The following is a 22872-nucleotide window of genomic DNA, read 5'->3' on the forward strand; positions in this document are numbered from 1 at the left end:
CCAGGGATCGAACTCAAGTCTCCTGTATTGCAGGCTGATTCTGAGCCACACACTCCTGAGAGCAATGTGTAACAATGCCCGTTCTCTCAGTTTTGCCATCAGAGTGGCTTGTCAAAATTATTTTTTGTCAATTGACAAAGGAGACAAATGGTGTCTCAGAGTAGATTTAGTTCGTACTTCTCTTACTATAAAGTCAATTTGATCCTTTCCTATGATGAAGGGCCATCATATAGCTTTTTTGAGAATTGTCTATTTGTGTCTTTTGCTTTTTCTATATATATATTTTTAACTTTGATTGTAAGAGTTCTTTCTGTATTAGACACATTGCTGTTTAGTTGCTAAATTGTGTCCAACTCTTTTGTGACCCCATGGACTGTAGCCTGCCAGCCTCCTCTGTCCATGGGATTTACCAGGCAAGAATACTGAATTGGGTTGCCATTTCTTTCTCCACGGGGATCTTCTTGACCCAGGGATCGAACCTGAGTCTCCTGCATTGGCAGGCAGATTCTTTGCCACTGAGCCATCTGGGAAGCCCCAATTAGAGATATTAGAACTTACCTGTATTACAAATATTTTCCCCAGTTTGCCATTTTAAAATATTTTTTACAATGCAAAGCTTAAAATTTTTAAACAGTTAATGGCACTGTATTTTCATCCTTTTATTGATTCTTGAGTTTGAGTCCTATTTTAAAAACTCTTTCCCTACTCAAGTTATAAAGGAATTCACCCTGGTTTTATTCTAATAGTTATACGGTTTCACATTTCTTGCATTTGGATTTCTAATCCATTTTGAGTTGATTCAAAGAAAACTCTTAACTAAAGGCAAGTCTAACGTTTATCTTCATGTCCATGATATTCTGGTCTTATATGTAAATATCAAAAGTATATGAATTAGCTCAGTTAACACTTTCAGTTAGACACACTCCTGGGGGACCTCAATAGAAACCAGTCAACTGGCTATTCTCCCAGCAGAAGGCTTTGTCCAGACAGAGCACAGGAATTTAGGGGGCCTGGCTGGGTCCAATTTTGATAACCTCTTTTTCAAGCATGATAGTATTAACTATTTTAAGTCAAAAGTTTATTACATAACTATCTAGTCAGTCACAGAGAAGCATGAGGGAATTCTTTGATGTCGACAATGCTCTATCTATTGGCTGTGGTGGTAATTAAGTGACTGTACACATGAATAAAAATTCATCTAACTATGCACAGGAAAAAAGGCAAATTTTACTCTATGTCAATTACCCTTCAATAGATTGACTTAAAATTTTTTTGTCTATACAGTGTCTTTGTTGGAGGAGAAATGGGGTGGATGATTCCTTAAAATACTAGTTATGTCAAATAGTTACAAAAAACACAAAATTAAAAAAGAAAAAGAAAAGAGCTTCACTCTGGGTATTTGACAAGAAGCTCTATCTGTGGCTCAGCTGCTCCTGGTGCAGCTTTTGTCAGGCAGTCCACCTGCCTGAAAAGGAAGGATAAAAGGGAGAGTCAGTGGGCCATGAGGAAGAGGACGTGCATTTTAAAACACGTGGAAACATAAGGGGTAAGTGAGATGTGACAGTCAAAGGAAAAAAGATTATGGGGAATCTTTATTTTTTTTAATTTTTATTTTTACTTTATATGGGGAATCTTTAACCCCACATATAAGAGGACTTAGTCTCCTAGTCATCTGAAGCATCTGAAATATTAGCAGAGAAACAACATGCTAACTGAAGGGGGAGATCACTCAGAAAAGCTAGAGTTGAAGGAGTTCACCAGTGGTTGTGTGGCCAAGGAGCACACTCAACCCCTGCCATGTCATCAAGCACAAGCTGCTCCATTTGGTGTTCCAGACTTGGTGCCCCAAGGCAGGTGCACCCTTATCTGCCTCACCTGCACACCCTTCTGAGGGGCCACTAAAATAATAAGCACCAACAGGCAAGAGTGGACAGGTGCCAGATATTGTCTTATTTGATGCTTACTAACAACTTTAATACTACTACCATTTTAGAGAGGAGAGAAGGGACTTTGAGACCAGTCAACTAGCCAAAGCCACACAGCTGAGGACTTCCCTGGTGATCCAGGGGTTAAGAATCCACCTTCCAATGCAGAGGATGTGGGTTTGAATCCTGGTTGGGTAACTAAGATCCCACATGCCACAGAGCAACTAAGCCCGCTTGCTGTACCTACAGAAGCGCACCCGCCACAACAAAATATTCTGTGTTCCGAAATGAAGAGCCCGCATGCCGCAACAAAGCCCCAAGGCAGTGAAACAAATAAATGTTTTTAAAAAGCTAGACAGCTGGTAAACAGTGGAATGGGAGTGATGTCACCTCCGAAGCCAAAGCCCCACTATATAGCTGGTGAGGGGAGCCACACAAAGCTCCCCTCTTTCTCCAAGGTAGTGACCTCCAGCTTTTCACTGATGCCCATGTTTTTAATATATGACCTAAATTTTTTTGAGTTAAATAGTATATATATATATGTATATATATGTATATATATATAAATAAGTATATATATATATATATATATATATTTTTTTTTTTTTACACATGGAGGCAGGAAAAACCTACAACTTGCTATTAAGAACCTACTTAACATGATACACTCACTATCATCTATACAGTAATGCTGGCAAAAATGTTCATTCGGAATCAACCGTGCCTTTGGCCCCATCTCCCAGTTTAGAATTGTGGAACAAATCAAATACCACCCCCAAGAACACAATTAGACATATTCAGACCACGGGATGTTCAACAAGACAACTGCCCTGGACTCTTTAAAAAGAGGACCATGTATTTTGATTTTTTAATTCTACCTATAAGTAGAAACATATAATATTTGTCTTCCTCTCTCTGACTTATTTACTTAGCATAACATGCTCTAGGTTCATGCATGTTGTCACAAATAGTAAGGTTTCATTCTTTTTTATAGATGAGTAGTATTCCATTGTGTGTATATATATATATAAACCACATCTTCTTTATCCATTCATCTATCAATGAACACATAAAAATCAAAATAAATGAACAAACATAACAAAACAAAAATAGATTCATAGATACAGAAAAAACTGGTGATCATTAGAGGTGGAGGGTGGAGGGGATGAGTAAAGCATGTGAAGGAGTTAAAGAAGTATAAACTTCCAGTTATAAAATAAATGTCACCTAGGATGCACTACACAGCAGGAGTCAATAAATAACATAATCACAATTTTATAGTCAATAAAAATTGTAATAGTTTTGTATGGTGACAAATGGTAACTAGACTTATTGTGGCAATCGTTTTTTAATGTATAGAAATATCAGCTCTGAACTGACACAGTGTTATAGGTCAAACAGACTTCAATTTAAAACAAAAAGGTTGCCATCTTCCACTATGATAGTGTATTTCTCTATTTCTTTTTATAGTTCTATTAGTTCTTGATTTCTGTATCTTGAGCATTGTTGCTATGTTTATGTATGGTTAGAATTATTACGTATCTTCCTGCCAAATAAAACCTTTAATCATTATGTAAAAAAAAGTGGATCATGTGGAAGAAAAATGTATCAGACCACAGAAACACAACAAATGCACCATACAAACTTAACTGGATCCTGGTTCAGAGAGGTGGCCAGGATAGCCATAACAGATATTTTAGGGACAACTAGGGTAATTAGACATAGATTGAGTATTAGATGATATGACTCAAATTTATCAGGTGTGGTAAATAGTTACACGAGAGACCCTCATCTCTAGGAGAGTATTTAGGAGTGAGCCATCACCATGCTGCCTTCAACTCTCAATTAATTCAAAAAGTTGCATATATACCCCAGCAGAAATACATATACAGAGAAAGAATGTGAGGGAAATCCCAGTCTCCCATACCCCAATCTAAGCACTGCATCTCTCCATTCTTCTAAATATTAACAACAGTTAAGAGTTCAAAGCCTCTGACTTGAGATCTTGAAGTATCCTGGAGCCACCCCCTAGTTAGTGAGCACACAATATGTACCAGCATTGGAACCCAAGGAGGTGAAAAACAGGAGACCTCAGGACAGACAACTCTGTTAGAGATCAGGCTGCTGTGCTAGCTACTGTCTTAGCCAAAACCCTACCTTTTCTCAGCAAAGGTAAGTTCTGTGACTCTCCAGCAGGCATGTTATAGCCAGGAGAGGTTCTTAAGGAAAGGGCCTCTCAGCCTGCAATATTGTCTTTTTCTGGAAAGCTGACAGAAAGGACTCCAAGAGGAACCTAGAACAAAAGACTGGATGTGGTCCCCAAACACAGCACCTGCACACCTTAGGGAAGGTCGGAAAAGGTCAGCATGATGTGCAAAGGGCAGAGTCCATCCCAGAGGGCTCTCCTTCATCCCCAGCTATGCACTAACACCTGCAGTCAAGGGCAGGGACTCTGGGAAGCTCAGAGCTGCTACCCAGGCTTGGTCTCTGATGGAAAAGACAATGGCAGCCAAAGTGATGCATTGACTGAGTCCTCCCCAAAGCCAGGGAGGCATGGCTGCTGTGGGCTGGTTAACACCTGGGTTGGGAGACTCTGACTCTTGTCCCCGCTCATGGGATTTTAAAGGCTTTGCACTAATTCCTACAAAGACCTCAAGGGGAAAGGTGGATTGAAATCAACCAGAATGAGAACTGCTGAAACCTTACTCAAGGGCACTGAGCAATAAAGACCTTGTTAAAAGCCAAGTGCAGGGGACCAAAGTCAAAGGAAAGAAGGAAGAAGGAAAAGGCTGGATGGAAGGAAGGGGATGAAAGAAGCAGCTGTAACAGAAACATCCCACCCCCAACAGGCAGAGGCTCTGGGAAGCACTGAAGCCATAGAAGTCACACAACTGGGGCTGAGACACATGATCTCCATTCCAAAACAAGTCATGATCTCTGGAGGAAAGGAAACCACGTTCGTGCCAGGGGAGACGTTCAGGGAAGGAAGGAGGGTCTGCAGCACGTGCTGCATCAGACACATTTTCTGTGGCCTTAGCCAGCCCAGCTCATGAAAAACAGACCCCCAAAGGAGTATTTTTGACATAGTATCATAAAGCTGGCACTGCAAGCTCATGGTTCAGGTTTGTAAAGGCACACCTCTGTTTCACTCTCACTTTTTCCGTATCACTGTTGGTTATTTTTATGCAATGAAACAACTTTCCAGAAACAGCAGGCCACTCTTCAGCACACCCATGTGAAATGTGGAGCAAGGATGACCTGGCCAGAGCCCAGAGAATGGAAATGGTTACACTTCCTTGCCCTGCTCTAGACCTGCAATTATGGTTTTGGCTTCCTCACAATAAAGGCCCTATCCCTCAGAGGCATGGGCCATCACTGGTCTCTAGGTCCCATATACCCATGACATTCAGTGCAGGGGAGTTCTGGGTACTACACGGGAGTCAGGCAAACACACAAAGAAACAGACAGAACTCAGACACACATGGCAAACCACTCAGTTAGAAAAGTCTGAAAATCTGCCCTAGAAATCATGATAGCTGAACATGAAAACCTTTTTCTTCTGCAGCTCTCCACCTAAGGAAATGAGTGTGAACTGCTAACACCAACAAACATGCAGAGGCCACCTGCAATCCTTATGGCTGTGATACTGGGAAGAAATTCCACTCTTGGCCACGTCAGCCTTTCTTTTGCACTGTCCCACCCTTGTATTTCCATGGCCCCAACTGCTTTATCTGTTTGTTTGATTCTCTTGTGATCAGAAAGTAAATGCACAAGTCTGTAAACGTGACAATTCAAAATCGACAATGAGGGTCTATGTCAGTAAGCAGCAGAATTAGAAGGTTTTTCATATTATTCATACTCTTGTCACTTTTCAAATGTATTTTAGAAAGAAGCATATAATATAATAATCTACAAACACACAATGACGGCAAATGTCATCCACAGGACACCTTAGGAAGAGCCTCCTATTATTTTCACAAAAGCAAACTGGGAGCTGGAGAGGTCTTCTGTCCAGAGTTATAACACTGCATAGGTCTCTCTAACTCCTCATATGCACTCATTTTACTCCCCCATGTGCGAACGGCAAAGAAACCATCATTTGCCATGTGGCATGAGCTAATGCTTTATTGGGAACTGTAGATTCTGACTGTCCATGGGATTACAGTTTTATCATTACAATGGTCAACAACTTGATTTTAACCAACACTGGCAATGCTGCTGCTCTGACTCTGCTGAATAGACATCCCTGGAATAGACTCAGGGATGCTTAACCCTGACCCGTTCTGAGTACAAGTACTGGGTGTCTGAGTATCAGGGGTGGGTCCCCACTCTACTGAGGTCTGAGTGTCAACCTTGGTCTGCTGGAAATACTAGGGGAGTGTGGTATTTGGCCATTCTTGAGATCTCTGCTCTTCTTTTACAAAAGCCACAGGAGACCTGGGGGCAAGAATCTGAGAGGTGATTCAGCTGGAAGGGGTAGCCCTGCCTCTTCAGGCACAGTGAAACAAGGGGAAGTTGGGAAAAGAGGAGTTGAGAGTTTTAACAGAAAAGGGTGAAGGACAGGGAGATGCAGGGGGTGGGGGAGATGAGATACTGCAAACAAACAGGGGACATGGGATACAGCAAACAAACAACCTCAGAGGTGGTGACCAATTAAGTAGGGAGGGAAATGCCTCTCATACACCTCATCATCTGGGCTTGCCTTCACACAGCAGGCCCTCAAATATATGCTGGACAAAACTTAAAAGAATGTATCAACAACAGCTTGTGGCTTTAAGGAGTTGGAAACCAAGCTACTAAGTGCCTTCTCACTTTTTCCCTACCAGATGGGAACTTCGAGGCAAGGATTCCAGGCAAGAAAAAGGTGCTGTTGTGTTAGCACAAAGAGGGAAGTAGAGTCAGGCGTAGCCTTCCTGATATGAGACCAGGGCAGAGCTGTACCTGGTACCTGCCATACCACAGTAAACACATCTTTCATTTCCTCTTCAAGTCAACCAACAATTCTCAACTAGAGACACTGCCTAAATTTATAGATGATTTGTGCTACAAGTTCTCTGATAAGCTAGCTGTTTAGAAAACAAGTATTTCCCCAGAGAACCAGTTCCCCATGTATAAGGTAAGGCCCTTGAGTCAGCCAATAAAAACTTTCTAAACCACCCTGGCTTTGAAACACAAAATCTTGAATGCTATAACAAAAGAATGAAAGATACTGTCAGCCAAGTTTAACTACCTGAGCACTAAAAAATTTAATCAAGTCCTCTCTGGAGTGTCCAAATACATCTCCTTCCCCTAACAGGTCAGTAACACGCTGCCTTTCCCTCAGGGGTCCCCTAAGACGACCCTCCTTTCTGAGGTAAGGGATCTGCTCAGCATGGTGGCTTCAGGCAGTCCTGCAGGGGCTGGGGATTTGAGAACCCCAGGAGCTGGCCAGCCCTTTCAGCCTTCCTTCCATCATCAGACCTGCTATGGAGCTGTCATATTCCTTATGAGGACATTGCTTAAGCTGCCAATCAAAATGCCCTAACATTGTCCTTCCCATATTCTCCTGTCCCCTGTAAGTGAAGGTTGTTCTGAGGATTCTGACTCACTGAATACAGTCCATGATTACCAGGCTGCCTTCGTTGCCCTCTGAGTTTGCTCCCACTTCCCTAGCAGGGCCTCTGTGTTTGCTCCCACTTCCCTAGCAGGGAGAGACATAACTTATACATTTACTCCGCTGTCCTTGCCCTGAGGTTAGTCCTGTGGCCACAGGCTCCACCCCTTGGGCAACATCCTAGGGTAAAGGAAAAGGCTGAATGTGAAGAGGGTGGAAGAAGGGGACGGGAGGGGACAAAGCAAGACTGCAGGAGAAGGTAAAAGAAGACAGTTCTTTTCCTTCCTCTGCCAGCTCCATATCCATGTAAGCTGGGGCCTGGGGATGCAAAGTGCACTTTGCACTTTGAGGAAACACAATTCAGCAAGAAAAGACGCAAACAAAAAAGGACAAAGTGGAATAAGAGTCACATTAGAAGAACATACACAAGACACATGTGTGGGAATTCAGAGAGAACAACGGAGGCATTGGGAAGTCAAGGGTGCTTCAGAGCTAAGAGGAACAAGCCAAGACTGGAAGGCTGCATGGGAGCACAAGCACAGGGAAGACAGCACAGCGGGCTTGAGGAGGAGCTCATTTCTTGGGGAGTGCACGGAAGGAGACTGCAGGGCGCAGGGACATACCTGGAAGGGCGGTGGGACAGAGAACAAGGAGACGCCCACAGGGTGAGCACATCCCAGTTTTTAAACAGGGAGTAGGGCTGTAGCCTCCTCGCACCCAGGAAGATGCGAACATTGACAAAATGACACCAGGGTGGCACACAGAGCGGGGCAAAGAGTAGCCTTGGAGGCAGGGAAACCAACTGGAAACCTAGCAGAACACAGTCCAGGTCTGAACTTCAGGAACTGGGGGAAGTGACAGAGTACTAGAGAAAACACTTGCCCTGCCAGCTGGTGGGATGGAAGGAGCTGAGTTCCAGCCTGCACAACTGGTCAGGAAGTGGTGCCACCCACCTAGAGAAGAAACACAACAGGGCTGGGGAGAGGCAAGGCAAATGCCACTAGGCCACGCTTCCCCATACTCCAGTCAGTCCTTCCAAGCAGCCCTAGGTGAATGTGCACAACGCCTCACGGGCACGTCAGCATTCCCAATTTAGTGCCCCAATCTCACCTGCATCCAAAAGTAGTCTGCAGCAAAGTCGTGATTCCCACGCAGAAGAAAATGGTCCCAATGAGCTGGCTGGTGGCCCACTGGTCATATCCCACACACATGGCGTCGGCCAGCAGAAAGGGCACTGCAATGGTGCCGCTAAAACATGTCAGATAATGCTGCGGGGACAGTGAGACAAAGGGGAGAAGTTAACCTTTTTTTGTATTTTGTCTGATTTTACCCTAACTTTGCCCGCTCCCCTGTTGTTTTTAAAAAGTAGCACACATGAACTTGTTTTTTTAGGTACACACTCATCACATGCAAAATTGTATTTTTCTCCCTAGCATTTCTCCTACTACATTTTCTCGTCTTCTAACTCACCGGTATTATTATTTATTACGTGAACGAATCCGGGCCAGCACAAAGGAAACGCAATACAAATACCAGTAATGTTTTATCTATAGAATTTTTACTGAGAATTTTTGTTTTTTTTAACTGCTTTTCAGCACCAATTGCTAAAACCATAGATCTTTCCCCTCTAACCTGTTAACATGAATTGTGTGGCACTGAACCATTCTTGAAACAAACCCTAGTCAGTCATGTTAGATTTTGATTTGCCAATATTTTATGTAGAATTTTACAATTATGTTTTGAGATAATTCATCCTTTTTTAAAAATTCTTTTAGGTCTGGGGATTAGAGTTACAAGCTTCACTGCACAAGGGATTTTCCATCTTTTCCTACGACCTGGCATTATTTAACAGTAATCAGGGAAGCACTAAGCTCAATAACCTCTGATACGTAGATGACACCACCCTTATGGCAGAAAGTGAAAAGGAATTAAAAAGCCTCTTGATAAAAGAGGAGAGTGAAAAAGTTGGCTTAAAGCTCAACATTCAGAAAACGAAGATCATGGCATCCAGTCCCATCACTTCATGCGAAATAGATGGGGAAACAGTGTCAGACTTTATTTTTTTGGGCTCCAAAATCACTGCAGATGGTGATTGCAGCCATGAAATTAAAAGATGCTTACTCCTTGGAAGGAAAGTTATGACCAACCTAGATAGCATATTCAAAAGCAGAGACATTACTTTGCCAACAAAGGTCTGTCTAGTCAAGGCTATGATTTTTCCACTGGTCATGTATGGATGTGAGAGTTGGACTGTGAAGAAGGCTAAGTGCTGAAGAATTGATGCTTTTGAACTGTGGTGCTGGAGAAGACTCTTGAGAGTCCCTTGGACTGCAAGGAACTCCAACCAGTCCATTCTGAAGGAGATCAGCCCTGGGATTTCCTTGGAGGGAATGATGCTGAAGCTGAAACTCCAGTACTTTGGCCACCTCATGTGAAGAGTTGACTCACTGGAAAAGACTCTGATGCTGGGAGGGATTGGGGGCAGGAGGAGAAGGGGACGACAGAGGATGAGATGGCTGGATGGCATCACTGACTCAATGGACATGAGTCTGAGTGAACTCCGGGAGTTGGTGATGTACAGGGAGGCCTGGCGTGCTGCGATTCATGGGGTCGCAAAGAGTGGGACACGACTAAGCGACTGAACTGAACTGAAGCTCACACAGCAGCTGTGGGAATCATCCAGAAAGAGCCGATCCCACTCCTCCTTTAGGACCTCTCCCCCATTCCCTACAGCCCGGGCAGGACATTCCAGCTCTCACTGCTCACATCCCTTCCTCCCAGAGGCCTGCCTGTTCAGTTCTTATTTCTGTTCTGCAAATTTCCTCTTTTCTTCCTTACAGTTCCCCATCTCTGCTCATTCTGCAAATTTCCTCTTTTCTTCCTTACAGTTCCCCATCTCTGCTCATTTTTGCCAAAATGCGCTGCTTGCAGCCCAAAATGATCAACTGTGTAACACTAACAGGTGTTTCGTGAAGGGGCAGAACATTCCCATCAGGACTTCCCAGAGCTGCTCACAAGATTGCACTGTCAAGAAGGGAATGATGTATACAGGGTGTCTCAATCTTATCTGAAAGGGAAGACTACTACTAGACACATCTATAAATACTTCAAAAAATGAGCTTCCTGAACCTCATTTGAGACATTCAGCCCTAGGGAAATTATGTGCCCAACCAGTCAGGTCCTTTGGTTACGACTTCTTTATTAGAATGCCTTTCTGTCCAGGTTACCAACTGTTTTAATACCTAAGATTGGGGAAGGGCCTGGAAATTGAAACAAAGTATCAGCTGTCAGCAGGTACAGTCCACTTCCAAGTGAATAAACTTGTCTGGGTAATGAGACTGATTTCCTTAGCATGAACTGATCATTCAAACTTGAGAAAGTAAGAATGCAAAGCAAGACCTCAAAACCAAGGCATACACAGACCAGAACTATGTGTCTGGGCAAAGAGTGTTCCATATCAGCCCCTTTCTCCTAAAGCCCCACTTCGATCATAAGTGGGAAAACGGAGTGGTGGCTGGGGGGAGAGGGTGGAGCAGATACCAAAGATGCAGAAGTCCTGCACCAGCTTGGGTCACCTCTTGCCCCATCCCTCCTACCCGTTCCTTGGCAGCCTCCTTGCTCTGCTCCCACTGGAAATTGCAAGCAGACATTACCAAGGGAAGCCTGCCTTCCTTTAAAAATAAGACTGAAGCCTCCACATTTATGTCCTGACCAACACAGCACTTCTTTTTTTTTTAATTTACTTTTTTACTGAAGGATAATTGCTTGAAAGAATTCTGTTGTTTTCTGTCAAACCCCAACATGAAACAGCCATAACTATACATGTATCCCCTCCCTTTCAAACCTCCCTCCCATCTCCTGCCCCATCCCACCCCTCTAGATTGATACAGAGCCCCCATTTGAGTTTCCTGAGCCATTCAGCAAATTCCCATTGGCTATCTATTTTACATATGGTAATGTAAGTTTCGACATTACTCTTTCCATACATCTCACCCTCTCCTTCCCTCTCCCCATGTCTGTAAGTCTATTCTCTGTCTGTTTCTTCATTGCTGCCCTGTAAATAAATTCTTCAGTGCCATTCTTCTAGATTCCATATATATGTGTTAGAATATGATGTTTATCTTTCTCTTTCTGACTCACTTCACTCTGTATAATAGGTTCTAGGTTCATCCACCTCCTCAGAACTGACTCAAATGCAACACAGCACTTCTTAATGTCAGCCGTATTTCATGGCAGTTGACAGTGACTATGGATTGGTTAACTAGGAATGAGAGATGAACACTAATCCTTATTTCTATTCCTCTACATTCTCTTCCCTCTTCTCCCCCTTTCCATACATCTATGAACTTTCCCCCTTCCTTCCATGTCATTTCTCTTGCTTATTTCCTGAATATTTTCTTTTTTTCCTACCATGGTTAACGTACTCTTCCTGTTTTCTTCCTTTCACTGTTTTGAAATTCATATTAACAATTACCATTCATCATCCTTAAAAGAGTAATTTAAAGCTGTCAATAAGTAAAAAATAAAAATTGAATTTTAAATAATCTAGACAGACAATTCAAGCATCTGCTGGTGGTTACATTCCAAAGGAATCATCTTACCTGCAACCCCAGAAATATGCACAGGTACCAGGGTGGAACATCTTCTATGGTATAAATCATATCTGATCTCTGGGGGTCTAGACTGCCAGTGCTATCCAAGGTCTCAGCAAGGGAGCTCTGTGAGCAAGGGAGAAAAGAAGTTGTTTAATAAAAGCAAGGTCTAAAAAATAAATAAACAAATAAAAGCAAGGTCTAAGGTTAACAGCATAGGCTGTTACTGAAAAACAATTTTATAAAGTGGCTGTCACTCTAATGTAAAATTAAGCCTTTATTACCTTTGACACAATGTCAAGCACACTTAGTGGGACAGTCTGTTCTCAGGATTTAGGGGCTCAGTATCACTTGCCATCAACTCATCCCCAAGAGCAACCAGCTTGCTCAGAGCTGCTCCCCAAACCTGGGTACCTCCTGCATAGAGAGAGATGCTCCCAAGGTTGAGACCACAAAGTAATACCACGGCATGAGTGAGGCCATCCTTGGGTGGTAACCTGAATTAAGAAATACTATAAAATGCTAACTACTTTCAATAGCACTATTCTGCCCCTCCCATCCCAACCCATCCCTGCAAGGAAAAAGATTTTTGTACCTAAACACCCTCTTTTATTTATTTGTAAATTTTACTTTTGGCTGTGCTGGGTCTTTGTTGCTATATGTGGGCTTTCTCTAGTTACAGCAAGTGGGGGCTACTCTCGAGTTGCGTTGCACAGGCTTCTCATTGCAGTGGCTTCTCTTTTCACAGAGCACGGGGTCTAGAGCATGCGGGTTTCAGTAACTGCAGTGCATGGGCTCCGCAGTTGCAGCACATGGGCTCAGCAGTTGCAGCACATGGGCTCAGCAGTTGCAGCACATGGGCTCCGCAGTTGCAGCACATGGGCTTAGCTGCTCCACGGCATGTGGGATCTTCCTGGACCAGGGATCAAACCCATGTCCTCTCACTGGCTGGCAGATTCTTAACCACTGGGCCACTAAGGAAGTCCCAGGAAACACCCTTCTTTTAAAACACTTCTGCTCAGACACAAATGTTTGTGAAAACAGCAAAGGTATACAGATTCTATGATTCAAAGAAACCAATACAATTCTGCAAAACAATTATCCCTTAATTAAAAAATAAATTTTTAAAAAAGAAAAAAAATTTAAAGATGCTAAAAAAAAAAAGACTAAAAATGTATTTATAGTTGAGGATAACCCCACCAACCCCCATTACTGAAGATTTTTTAAAATGTTGTGTTGTATGCTTTATAAACCAGAATCTTTAGAGACCACAGGTTATACTCCAGACATGGCTGATCAGCTTCAGTGTCACTTCTGAACTCATCCACTATCTGAGCCAAACTGAAAACTCGGGGGATTCCCCTATATACCCTCAATGTTACCCTGTTTCTAAAACCATACAAATAATTTATTGGAATCCAAGATGTGCTTTTTTTTTTAAAAGTTTTTTAATAATAAAGCGCCTAAGAGGAAACAAAATTACAAGATGTGCCACAAAAAAGATAAAGATCAACCTTGGTCACATCTGGCTCAATCTGTTCCACTTTCCAATGGATCTGATCCACAGAAAGATTCTGAGAAAGATGCTGACTCCTTGTTTATCACTCCATTTTTCATACACTGGAATTTGAACACACACTGGCCAAATACTCTTGAACAAAGAGTGTTGTATTAGTGACACAATTCACCATCACTTTCGAAAGCCTGAAGTGAAGTGAAGTTGCTCAGTCGTGTCCAACTCTTTGCGACCCCGTGGACTGTAGCCTAACAGGCTTCTCTGTCCGTGGGATTTCCCAGGCAAGAATACTGGAATGGGTCGCCATTTCCTTCTCCAGGAGATCTTCCCGACACAGGGATTGGACCCGGGTCTCCCGCATTGTAGGCAGACACTTTACCGTCTAAGTCACCAGGGAAGTCCTAAAGGTAAATATCAAAAGCAAACGGACATTTGATCTAATCCAAATGTGAATTGAGTATGACCTTTCTGAAAGAATTTTTCTTCCACTCAAACAACGGATATTGGCAGGTCTGCATTATTAAATGGGTTTAAACATATCATATGTGTCTTTCAAAACTTGTTCATAGGGGCGGCAGAGAAGGTACACATGGTGAGGAACTTGATACGCAGTTGTGTGTGTGCTTAGCCACTCAGTCATGTCCGACTCTGACCCCATGGACTATAGCCCGCCAGGATCCTCTGTCCGTGGGGATTCGCCAGGCAAGAATACTGGAGTGGGTTGCCATTACCTTCTCCAGAGGATCTGCCCAACCCAGGGCTTGAACCCGGGTCTCTTGCATTGCAGGCAGATTCTTTACTACTGAGCCACCAGGGAAGCCATGATATGCAGCGATGCGCAGTAAAGGATTAACTCAGCAGGTCTGGGCTGTCCAAACCCTGCACATTTGAAAGAAAAGTTTGGTCCTTACCTGACACCTGGAAGATACTTTAATGTTTTTGGAATATCCTTCCTCTTAAGAGTGTATTTGTTTACCTGAATCCTTGAGCCGCCCTTCACAGATTATTCTAACAGTGCAATTGACCATGGGGGCCTTGGGCCACATGGTATCAATTTGACTCCAGAGGGTCTGGCAACACTTCTTGAGTGTCCTCACACATTGCTTTGGGGGAAGTTAAGCACTGCCCACATGACTCCATTAGGAAGAGGACAACTGAAAGTTTGCTCAGTGTCTCCTATACCCTGCCCTACATGGTTTTTTTAATTGATTTTAATCTGAATCCTTTTTCTCAAATAAGCTATAACCAGAAGCTTTTCTGAATTCTATGAGTTGGTCTTGTTCAGTCACTAAGTCATGTCCAACTCTTTTCGACCCCATGGACTTCACTATCTCCCTGAGTTTGCTCAAATTCATGTCCACTGAGTCAGTGTGAGTCATCCAAGCCAATCACTGAACCTGATTTGGGACTCCTAAACCAGTCTTGGACTTCCCTGGTGACTCAGATGGTAAAGCGTCTGTCTACAATGCGGGAGACCCAGGTTCGGGCCCTGGGTTGGGAAGATCCCCTGGAGAAGGAAATGGCAATCCCCTCCAGTACTACTGCCTAGAAAATCCCATGGACAGAGGAGCCTGGTAGGCCTCAGTCTATGGGGTCGCAAAGAGTCGGACACGACTGAGCGACTTCACTTCACTTCACTTCAAATCAGTCTTGGATATCTCTGAACGAAGCTGACCATTTTCTGATACGATGCAACAATGGACACTGGACTCACTACACAAAGGACAACTCAACACTATCATAGGGCCTACAGGTGGGAGTGTTACTGCTCACAAAGTAACAAAAAGAAATGTCTGAAAACAGGACAGTAACACTACACTTACTAGACTAGTATAATCTGTTACAATAATATTTTAAGCATTATTACTCTAATGATTCCCAAATGGCTAGTTTTACCTACAAAACACATGAACAGAACTGAAAAGACTGAATCTGTCCTCTTTATAATCTGGAAGGCTAAGATTAAGATGTGTACACAAACATATATATATATATATATACTGTATACACACGATTTTTCTTAGTAATGAGGGTGGTTCTACAACTCAGTAATGGAACTAATGTAAATGTCCACTGATGATATCAAGAAAAGGCAGGAAATTGTGTGGTCAAGGGGATCAGTGAACCCTGTCAGACAAATGCTACACTGCTCCTCCCAGAGACAGAAGGAGAATGGTCACTGAGGACCATGGTACCACATTCTGTTATCACAGCATGAACAATATGAGCCATTTTAAAACTGCAAAAACAAAAACCTCCAACAGAGAAGTTTCTTTGAAAGATGATTACATTAAGTCAGACAGAGTAGGAGAAATATTGGATGACATCCCTTCTATATGGAATCTAAAGAAATGAAAGAAATGAACTCACTAACAAAACAGAAAAGAGACTCAGACTTACGGTGAGGGTGAGGGGGTGAGGATCAGGGGAAGATGGAAGGAGGGAAAGTTAGGGAGCTTGGGGTGGACATATACAAACCCTATATTTAAAGTGGATAACCAATAAGGGCCTACTGTATTGCACATGGAACTCTGCTCAGTGTCATATGGCAGCCTGAATGGGAGGGGAGTTTGGGGGAGAATGGACACATGTATATGTATGGCCGAGTCCCTGCACTATTCACCCTATCGTAACATTGTTAACTGACTATATCCCATTATTTCTGGAATATGTAGAGCATCTATATGAGCTGTGACCCATCTAGGAGAGGGAAAGACTCTACAGCATAGGTGCTGGAGGGGAAAGGTATAAAGAAGTGAGCTGGCTGATCAACAGAAGCTGAGAAATGTTCTATGCTTGAAGACAGAATAGGGATGGGAAAAAAATGGGATTTAACTCTGCAAACCAATCAGACACCCTGCTGCCTGCCAACTGCTATCCTCCCCTTTCAAAACACAAAAATGTATTATTTGAAGGTATTCCTCAGAAATACCTCAGACTGAGGAATACTATGTGCGGTTTTAACCCACAAGCATGAACAGTAAGATCCTTATCTGTTTCCAGAATACCAGAAGCTATAGGAAGAGACTAGAGGACTCCTTTCCAGATGATCTGATCAGCCTCAGGGATAAAACACTACCAGCTACAGACCCTACGGTAACAAGACAGCTTTCCCTATTCAGTGGAAAGGCTGAACAGAAAATTTTACCCATACATAATGATTCTACAATCGTATTTTTTATTGCCTCACATTCCTCCAAAAATAAGAGCCAAATAGAGGAAATAGGTCCATGTAGTAGAAAGAAAACACATTGGCGGGGGAGAAACCTGTCTCTTCACAAAAGTATTTTGAACCTGGGAGGAAAGAAATATCATTTTCAAATCTCTAATCAGTAAATTAAAAAAAAAAAAAACAAACAAACAGAGTAAAACAGACCTTAGGAACTAAAAACAGGATAGGAAAAAAAATTCAACAAACGGGTTGAGAGTCCCAAATAACAAAAAGACAAATGTAGGTTAAGAACAATTTTTATGGAAGGAAACAGAACACAGGAATCAAAGAAATAAGAAAATTTCTAAGAACTAAAGGATATGCTTGCAAATTAGAAAAATACACCAAGTTCTCAATAAATTAATTTTAAAAGATTCAGCTGTCTTTGAAAACTCAACAAAAGAATCTAATATGTCAAGAAATTTAAGGACAAAGGGGAAATAAAATATGAGTTTTAAGAATTTGGACAGAAGGGGAAAAAAAAGAAAAATCAAAATGGCAGGAGCACAAGAGGGCAAGCCCACATGAAAAAAGTATAAGAGAAAAAAAGATTAGAGAGAAGTGATAGAGAGGGCAGACAAAGTAGGTCCAAAACAGACACAAATGGAGCCCCCAAGTAAGAAAACCAAAAGAAGAAACTAGAACAAAAAATAAAGATATAATTCAAGACAACATTGCTGAAGTAACAGGAGACTTGAAGCTAAACACTGAAAGTGCCAGGAAAAGCTGACACAGAAGGTCAGCTTCAAAACTTATGATTATTATTATATGATAGTCAGTAAAGTTACTGAATATAAAAGATAAATAATCCACAGAAAAGGCAAAAACATCAAGATACTGATTTACAAGGGGGAAAAAAAGACCAGCCTGAGTTCTTCAAAGCCATATTCAATACCAGAAAATGAGAAAAGAGCAAACAATAAGGTACGACTCAAGTATTTCCTTAATTTTGTATTACATAATTTTTGAAAACTATAGTGTTAGAAGGAACTTGAAACGCCTGCTCTGTATCTATCCCCAGCTCCAGCTTCAAAATTTATTATCCCTAGATTCTTATTTAATCTATTCCCCATCTCATTCTAACTTAACTGGAGTAAAGGGATGGATTATTTTAAACCAAATCCTCAAAATACATACATTTGCTCAGAAACACATATATGTCTCTTCAGCAGATAAAGACCCTAAAAAGAACGGAAATACCATTACATACTAATCAAATTAACAATTTCTTCATATCAGCGAATACCCAATGCTTATTACAATTTTCTCATCCTATGTCAAAATTTTGTTACAGCTGATTTATTTGAGTCAGGATCTAAACAATGTCCTAAAGATTTTACATCCAGCCAAACTTTCCTTCAAGCCTAAATGCTATAGATAAATTCTCATCCAAAATTATTCCCATGATCCAGTTCTTCAGTGTTATTTCTATAACGTCAGTGAACATATCAAATCACATAGGAATCGTATGAAAATGCAAATTCTGATTCAGCAGGTTTTGGTTGGGAGAGAGACTCTACATTTCTAACAAACTTGTAGGTAATGATGTCAACAAAGCTGATGCATGGACTACACTTTAATATCAAGAGCCTGGAGGATGAACTTCAGTTAACCAAGAAATTACTGGTGAAAATCAGCAGAAGGTTTGACTCAAATTAGCTGTAGGAATAAAACTAAAAGTAGGAAGTAGGTAGCCAGAATGTATGAAAGTCATGTGCACCAAAAAGATACAGACATTACAATTAACAAAATGTGAGAGGGAAAAAGAAAAAGGCAAGCAATAAATTGTAATCTAATATAGTTGGAAGATAAAGGATGATACTTAAAGCTGACAAATCAATTATAATATAAAGTGTAAGTAGTATTTCTGACCAAAATCAGATAGTAGAAGAAAGAAAAGGGAAAGAAGAAAACTCACCAATTTTGTTACTGTTCACGGTAAATGAAAATTATTAAGCTTTATTTTAAAATTAAAATTAATGAGATCTATTATCAATAATAGTTTTATCAATGTGAATATTCTAATGTCCTTGTTTTTAGAAATACACACTGAAATATTTAGGGAAAAAGGAGTATTATGTCTGTAACTTACTTTCAAACAGTTCAGAAATAATAGGTGTATATAGAGCAAGTGATTTTTTAAATCATGAGACTGTCTATTTAAAATATTAAAATTAATTTTTAAAAACAGAAAAATTCCACATACACTTAGTAGCCTAGCGAGGTATATACATGATGTAGGTGGGGTAGTGACTAGTAGCTCACTGTCTATAGTACAACACTCTCAGATATGTGTGCTCATGAGTGGAAAAGCATGTGGAATAAACACATCAGACTGCCAGCTGTCAACTATGCTCGGTAGACCAAGAATGGAGGCAGCACATCTTAAACATTTTAATACAATTTTGGGCTGTTTATATTAAGCAAGTATGCTCAAGAACAAATGGTACTAAAAGGTAAAGAGAGTCAGGAAGTGAGGGGGAGGAGCCTCCACAATGGCACCCACCCTCACCGGCTTCACAAGGTAGAAGGCACTCCCCAGCATGCACCGCAGCCGCCTCCACCTCTCCAGGAGCCTGTCCAAGACCAGCAGTAAATTCCCACTCATTTCACATATGAGCACCAAAATCGCAACTAGCTATTAACCATCGACAGGAGACACTGGAACCCACTAAAACAGATACCCAGCATCCAAGGACAAAGGAGAAGCCAGAACGAAATGGTACGAGGGAAAAATTATGATAAAATCAAATCCTATACCTGTCAGGTGGGCGACTCACAAATTGGAGAACAATTATACCAAAGAAGCTCCCCACTGTTGTGAAGGATCTAGGCCCCACATCAGGCTCCCCAGCCTGGGGATCTGGCCAAGGGACTAGGAATCTCCAGGGAATCTGACTTTGAAGGCCAGTGGGATTTGATTATAGAGCTCCCATAGGACTGGGGAAACAAGAGATTCTTGAAGGGCACAAACAAAATCTTGTGCACACCAGGTCCCAAAGGAAAGGAGGAGTGACTCCACGGAAGACTGAGTCAGACCTACCTGTGGGTGTTTGAGGGTCTCCTGTAGAGGCATGGGCTGGCAGTGGCCTGCCATGGAGACATGGACACTCTACGCCCTCTTGGAGGTCTCCCATAGTCCTATTACAGAAACCTATAGACTCCAGGACTGGGTCACCTCAGGCCAAACAACTAACTGGGAGGTGAGCATAGCCCCACCCATCAGCAGACAATTGTATTTAAGTTTTACTGAGCACAGCCCTGCCCACCAGACCAAGACCCAGTTTCCCCCACAGCCTGTCCCTCCCATCAGGAAGCTTATCAGTTCAGTTCTGTTCAGTTCAGTTCAGTCGCTCAGTCGTGTCCGACTCTTTGCAACCCCATGAATCGCAGCACGCCAAGCCTCCATGTCCACCACCAACTACCGGAGTTCACTCAGATTCACGTCCATTGAGTCAGTGATGCCATCCAGCCATCTCATCCTCTGTTGTCCCCTTCTCCTCCTGCCCCCAATCCCTCCCAGCATCAGTCTTTTCCAATGAGTCAACTCTTTGCATGAAGTGGCCAAAGTACTGGAGTTTCAGCTTCAGCATCATTCCTTCCAAAGAAATCCCAGGGCTGATCTCCTTCAGAATGGACTGGTTATACAAGCCTCTTATTCTCATCCACCAGAAGGCAGACAGAAGAAATAAGAACTACAATCCCATCAGCCTCTAGAACTAATACCACAATCACAGAAAACTACCCCAAATGAAATAGGATTATGTACCAGATGAAGAAATAAGATAAATACCCAGAAACACAACTAAATGAAATGGAGATAGGCAACCTCCCAGAAAAAGAATTCAGAATAATGACAGTGAAGATGATTCAGGATCTCTGAAAAGGATTGGAGGCGAAGACTGAGGTTTACCAAGGACCTAGAAGAACTAAAGAACAAGCAAACAGAGGTGAACAATACACTAGACAGAATCAAGCACAGAATAACTGAAGCAGAAGAATGGGTAAGTGACCTGGAAAACAGAATGGTAGAAATCAATGCTGCAAAATGGAATATAGGAAAAAGAATGAAAAGAAATGAAGACAGCCTAACAGACCTCTGGGACAACATTAAACACACCAATATTCACATTATATGGGCCCCAGAAGGAGAAAAGAGAGAGAAAGGACCCAAGAAAATATCTGAAGCAATAACAGGTGAAAACATCCCCCACATGGGAAAGGAAACAGTCAGTCATGTCCAGGAAGCACAGAGTCCCAGGCAGGATAAACTCAAGGAGGAACAAACCAAAACACAGGGTAATCAAACTGACAAAAATTAAAGATAAATCATTAAAAGAAACAAGGGAAAAAAGACAAATAACATAAAAGGGAAAACCTATAAGGTTATCAGCCGATTTCTCAACAGAAACTCTACAAGCCAGAAGGGAATGGCAAAATATATTTCAAATGATAGAAAGGAAGAACCTACAACCAAGAATACCCTACCCAACTAGACTCTTTCAGATTTGATACTGAAATCAAAAGCTTTCCAGACAAGCAAAATTAAGAGAATTCAGCACCACTAAATCAGTTTTATAACAAATGCTAAAGGAACTTCTCTAGTCAGGAAATACAAGAGAAGGAACTGATCGATAAAAAATAAATCCCAAACAACAAAATAGGAGTATGATCATACATATCAATAATTACCTTAAATGTAAATGAATTAAATGCACCAACCAAAACATAAACTGGCTGAGTGGACACAAACACAAGACCCCAAATATATACTGTCTATAAGAGACCCACTTCATACCTAGGGACACTTACAGACTGAAAATAAGGGGATGGGAGAAGGTATTTCATGCAAATAGAAATCGTAAGAAGGCTGGAGTAGCAATACTCATATCAGACAAAATAAACTTTAAAACAAAGACTGTTATAAGAGACAAAGAAGGACACTACATAATGATCAAGAGCTCAATCCAAGAAGATGATATAGCAATTATAAATATATATGCACCCAACACAGAAGCACCTCAGTATGTAAGACAAATACAAACAAACAAAAAGGGAGAAATCGACAGTAACAAAATTAATAGTGGAAGACTTTCATATCCCACTTTCAACGATGGACCGATCATTCAGGCAGAAAATCAGTAAGGAAATGCAGGCCTTTGTTGTTGTTGTTCAGTCACTCAGTCATGTCTGACTCTTTCAACCCCACGGACTGCAGCACATCAGACTTCCTTGTCCTTCACTATCTCCGGAGCTTGCACAAACTCACATCCACTGAGTCAATGAGGCCATACAACCATCTCATCCTCTGTCATCCCCTTCTTCTCCTGCCTTCAATCTTCCCCAGCATCAGGATTTTTTTCTTATGAGTCAGCTCTTCGCATCAGGTGGCCAAAGCACTGGAGCTTCAGCTTCAGCATCAGTCCTTCCAATGAATATTCAGGACTGATTTCCTTTACGACTGACTGGTTTGATCTCCTTGCAGTCCAAGGGACTCTCAAGAGTATTGTCCAACACCACAGTTCAAAAGCATCAACTTTTGGTGCTCAGCTTTCTTATTGGTCCAGCTCTCACATCCATACATGACTGCTGGAAAAACTATAGCCTTGACTATACGGATCTTTGGTGGCAAAGTGATGTCTCTGCTTTTTAATATGCTGTCTAGCTCTATCATGGCTTTCCTTTCAAGGAGCAAGCGTCTTTTCATTTCATGGCTGCAGTCACCATCAGCAGTGATTTTGGAGCCCAAGAAAATAAAATCTGTCGCTGTTTCCATTGTTTCCCTATGTATTTGCCATGAAGTGATGGGACCGGATGCCACGATCTTCGCTTTTTCAATGTTGAGTTTTAAGCCAGCTTTTTCACTCTCCTCTTTCATTTTCATTAAAAGGCTCTTTAGCTCCTCTTCACTTTCTGCCGTAAGGGTGGTGTCACCTGCATATCTGAGGTAATTGATATATCTCCCTGCAATCTTGATTCCGGCTTGTGCTTCATCTAGCCCAGCATTTCACATGATGCACGCTGCACAGAAGTTA

General features: G+C 41.9%; 1 protein-coding gene across 1 annotated transcript in view; it reads right to left on the reverse strand.

Moving 5' to 3' along the window:
• SLC23A2 (solute carrier family 23 member 2) overlaps positions 1-22872 on the reverse strand; it is an 85996-nt gene that overhangs the window by 39073 nt on the left and 24051 nt on the right. The window contains exons 3-4 of the mRNA XM_068987154.1: positions 12120-12236; positions 8629-8786 (exon numbers count right to left, since the gene is read on the reverse strand). Of these exons, the coding sequence (XP_068843255.1) occupies positions 8629-8786; positions 12120-12236 (275 nt within the window). The remainder of the gene's footprint in view (positions 1-8628; positions 8787-12119; positions 12237-22872) is intronic.

This window comes from Capricornis sumatraensis, chromosome 15 (assembly GCF_032405125.1).
Source record: "Capricornis sumatraensis isolate serow.1 chromosome 15, serow.2, whole genome shotgun sequence".
NCBI lineage: Eukaryota > Metazoa > Chordata > Mammalia > Artiodactyla > Bovidae > Capricornis > Capricornis sumatraensis.